General features: G+C 58.7%; 1 protein-coding gene across 1 annotated transcript in view; it reads right to left on the bottom strand.

Annotated features, from left to right (window-relative positions):
- Window positions 1–149: 149 nt before the first annotated feature.
- The window catches only part of ESPL1 (extra spindle pole bodies homolog 1 (S. cerevisiae)), a gene marked incomplete at both ends in the record, with an annotated part of 5,235 nt that continues 2,032 nt past the window's right edge, over window positions 150–3,352 (bottom strand). The window contains 10 exons of the mRNA XM_009876904.1: window positions 150–259; window positions 1,015–1,171; window positions 1,287–1,415; window positions 1,590–1,761; window positions 1,922–2,041; window positions 2,131–2,265; window positions 2,367–2,506; window positions 2,596–2,740; window positions 2,881–3,025; window positions 3,109–3,339. Of these exons, the coding sequence (XP_009875206.1) occupies window positions 150–259; window positions 1,015–1,171; window positions 1,287–1,415; window positions 1,590–1,761; window positions 1,922–2,041; window positions 2,131–2,265; window positions 2,367–2,506; window positions 2,596–2,740; window positions 2,881–3,025; window positions 3,109–3,339 (1,484 nt within the window). The remainder of the gene's footprint in view (window positions 260–1,014; window positions 1,172–1,286; window positions 1,416–1,589; window positions 1,762–1,921; window positions 2,042–2,130; window positions 2,266–2,366; window positions 2,507–2,595; window positions 2,741–2,880; window positions 3,026–3,108; window positions 3,340–3,352) is intronic.

The raw sequence follows: 3,352 nt of genomic DNA, 5'->3' as shown, positions 1-3,352 counted from the left end.
CCAAAAACGTGGCTCAGAGTCACCTCCACACCCTCCCGGGAGCCAGGGACCGGTTGCTTCATCCAGATCTTCCACCCCAAGCCCAAAAGTGAGAGTGAGAAGAGGGGTTCCCCGGCACTGGGGATCCCATTTTCCTCAGGGGGACTCACCGGTGTCAGACTCCAGGAGGAAAAGGGCCTGCCGGAGGTCGGAGTGACTCTGCTCCAGCTCATCCTGCTGTAGCTCCAGCTGAGCTTTCAGCACCAGGAAGGACGTGCACCTTGAGGAGGGGTGAAGAATCAGAACCTGTCTTAGGTTGGAAGGGACCTCAGAGATCATTTAACCCAATCCCCCCACCACAGGCAGCGATGCCCTTAAACCAGCCCAGGTTGCTCCAGGTTCATCCAACCTGGCTTGAACATCTCCAGGGAGGGGGCAGCCACAACCTCTCTGGGCAATTTATTCCAGAGTCTTGCCACTCTCACACTGAAGAATTTCTTCCTAAGATCCAATCTAAACCTGTTCTCCTTCGATTTAAATCCATTTCCCCTTGTCCTGTCACTGGACACTCTTGTAAAGTACCTCCCCAGCCTTCGGGCAGGTCCCTTCAGGCACTGCAGGCAGGGATAAGGTTCACCCCGGCATCTTCTCTTCCCCAGGCTGAACAACCTCAGCTCCTTCAGCCTGTGCTCGCAGCAGAGGTGCTCCAGCCCCTGGATCATCTTTGTGGCCTCCTCTAGACTCGTCCCAGCAGTGTAGACAAGTAAAACCATCCTCAGAGCCCTCCCGACAACATCCCAGGACTGTGCCAGGGAGGGAGGCAGGAGGGCAAGCGAGGAAACAAGCACCCACCTGACCCAGGGAGTTCAATTTGAGGGGTGACGCACCCCAAGGCAGTGCCAAACCCTCCTCAAATCAGAGCCAGCCCCTCTGGCCACAGAACACGGGCACCAATGCGTGTCCCCCAGCTTTGTGACAGCTCCTCCCTAACTGAGTGTCCCCCAATTTTGAGGACAGGCCCCCTGCCGAACTCACCAGCGGGTGGTTTGCAGTTTCATGGCGAGTTTGAGGGCCTCGAGGCAGAAGGCTTTGGCGTTACACACCACCTCCAGCCGGCCCAGGAGAGCCACGAGCTGCTCCGAGCAGGCCAGCAGGTCGGCCAGCACTTGCCACTTCAGCAGCAGGTTGTCCCCTGCGAGGGAGGATGAGGAAGGTGACCTGGAGAGCTTCGCCTTGCGGAGAGGGAGGCGAGGAACCCCGGGGCTCTTCCCGGAGGAGCGCTCGAATTTCGGGGCCGTGCTGCTCACCATAAGCCACGAACTGGACGTCGGACGCCGTTGCCTGCGAGCCCAGCAGCTCGTTGCCCAGCAGGAGGATGATGATGCCGCGGAAAAGCTTCTGGGCTTCCATGAGAGCCGTCTTTGGCGTCTTCCACCCTGCGCGAGAGCGATTGCCAGCGTCAACCAAGTCCCTTCCCCAACCCAAATCCTCACGATTCCCTCTTCCTCATCCCAAATAGGCTGGAGAAAAACCCACAGGTGAGATGTTGACATGAAGATTGGTGCTCACAGGACTTGGGGAGGGGTCTTAAACATCCCCCGACAGCTCACCTTGCACAAAGATTCGCTGCCGGAGCTCCAGAGAGAGGCTGGTGGGGGGAAGGCTCAGGTAAACGGCCACCAGCCACAGGACGTGGGCTCGCAGCAGGTACCAAGCCTTCATGTTTTTTTGCAGAGCCGGGTTCTGGAGCACCTCCAGCAACAGGGCAAGACCCTCGTCGATCTGCAGAGGGACAAAAAAGCGTCACATCACGGCCTCCACGCCCAACGAGAGGTATCGAGACGGCCAAACGGAGCTGCCACCGTCTCCTCTCACCCTCCAGTGCTACTTCTGAGGCAGAAAAGGGCTTTTTTTGGTGTGAGTTTTTATTTAGGAGCCTCACCCGGCGGTCAACGCAGCACAGCTGGCTGCGGAGCAGGAGGCAGGTTTGCTGCAGCAGCAGGGAGGAATCATTGCTGCCAGCGATCTTCTGCAGGCGGGACTCCACCTCCTCCAGGAAAAGCTGGAAAACCGAGGTGCTGATATGAGGGTCGCGAGCTCGGGGATCAACCAAGCTCACCCTGTGGCCCCTTCCCTCCCTGTTGCGCTGACCTGGGCGTAGCTGGGACACTCCAGCTGGAAGAGCAGCTTGGTGACCTGGCACAGGGCACCGGCCGCGGCCAGGCTGTCCCCAAGCGCGTCGCACAAGGATTTCACCAGGAGGTAGCTCTCGATGGCTTGCAAGGGCTGTTAGAGGGCAAAAAAACCCACATGGTTACCTCAGAGACCACCCGAGAGGGACTTTCAGTAGTTCTCATCCCCCCTTGTCACCTGCCCACTGGCGTTACCTTGGCCATCAGCTTGTAGAGAGCTGCCAGGAGGTTCAAGGATGTTACAGTCTGCTCTGGGCTGCGGACAGCCGGGATGCCCGGCGTCACCAGGAGCTGCTTCCACGAGGCGAAGGCGTCATCCAGGTGTTTGGAGAGAGCTGAAGGAAAACCGCCAGGGGGCTGAGACATCCCAACCCGGAAAAAACCATCTTCACAAAGGGCTCAAAACCCCACCCAGAGGCCTCACCAGTCTCCGTGGCCAGGTTAAAGGAGATGCCATCGTAGAGGAACCTGTCCTCCAGCATTCGGCCTTCGTAGTTGAGGTCGTTGGGCTCACAGTCATCCAGGTTCTTTGACCCCTGAGCTTTGGCTCTCTGGTCCCTCTCTATGCTCTGCAGCAAGGGAGGAGGAGGCAACAGCAACGCAAATTAAGAGACACCAGTGGTGGAATTCCAGTGGCAGAGCGTTGCCAAAACAGCGTTCCCAAAACTGGACCTGCTTCAGCACCCCACAAGCTCCACCACCCACCCACCTTCTCCAGTTGGGCCTCCAGGGTGCAGATGTAGAACCAGAGCAGAGCCTGCGCCCGCTCGTCGAGGAGCCGGTCCCGGTTCTCAGCGCTCTCGGGTACCAGCTCCAGCAGCCGCAAGGCCTCACGGACCGAGTCCAAGGAGGAGCTGCTGGAGAAAGGGATCAAAAATAACTCCAGATCCTCAAATCTCCAAATGTTCTTTTCGGGGGCACGAGGGACCGTACCCACCAGTCAGTCTGCTGGGCGTAGCTGTGGTAGCACAAGACCTGCGCCAGCTCCGTCAAGGCGACGGCTCGCTCGTAGAGGCGACCTTTTTTTTCCAGCAGGTCGCAGAGGACGTTGTAGCGTTCCTGCCCCGTGTCGCCTCTCACCGCCTTGTAGGCCTTCAGCTCCTCGAACAGGACGGTCACCAAGGTCTCAGCGTCTAGGTTGTGCCCTCCCAAACCTTCCTTCAAGGTCCTGGGAAGGGGAA

The sequence above is a fragment of the Apaloderma vittatum genome, unplaced genomic scaffold (assembly GCF_000703405.1).
Source record: "Apaloderma vittatum isolate BGI_N311 unplaced genomic scaffold, ASM70340v1 scaffold28459, whole genome shotgun sequence".
In the NCBI taxonomy this organism is placed as follows: domain Eukaryota; kingdom Metazoa; phylum Chordata; class Aves; order Trogoniformes; family Trogonidae; genus Apaloderma; species Apaloderma vittatum.
Note: the sequence above shows the minus strand (reverse complement) of the source record. Positions and strands in the feature narration are given on the sequence as shown.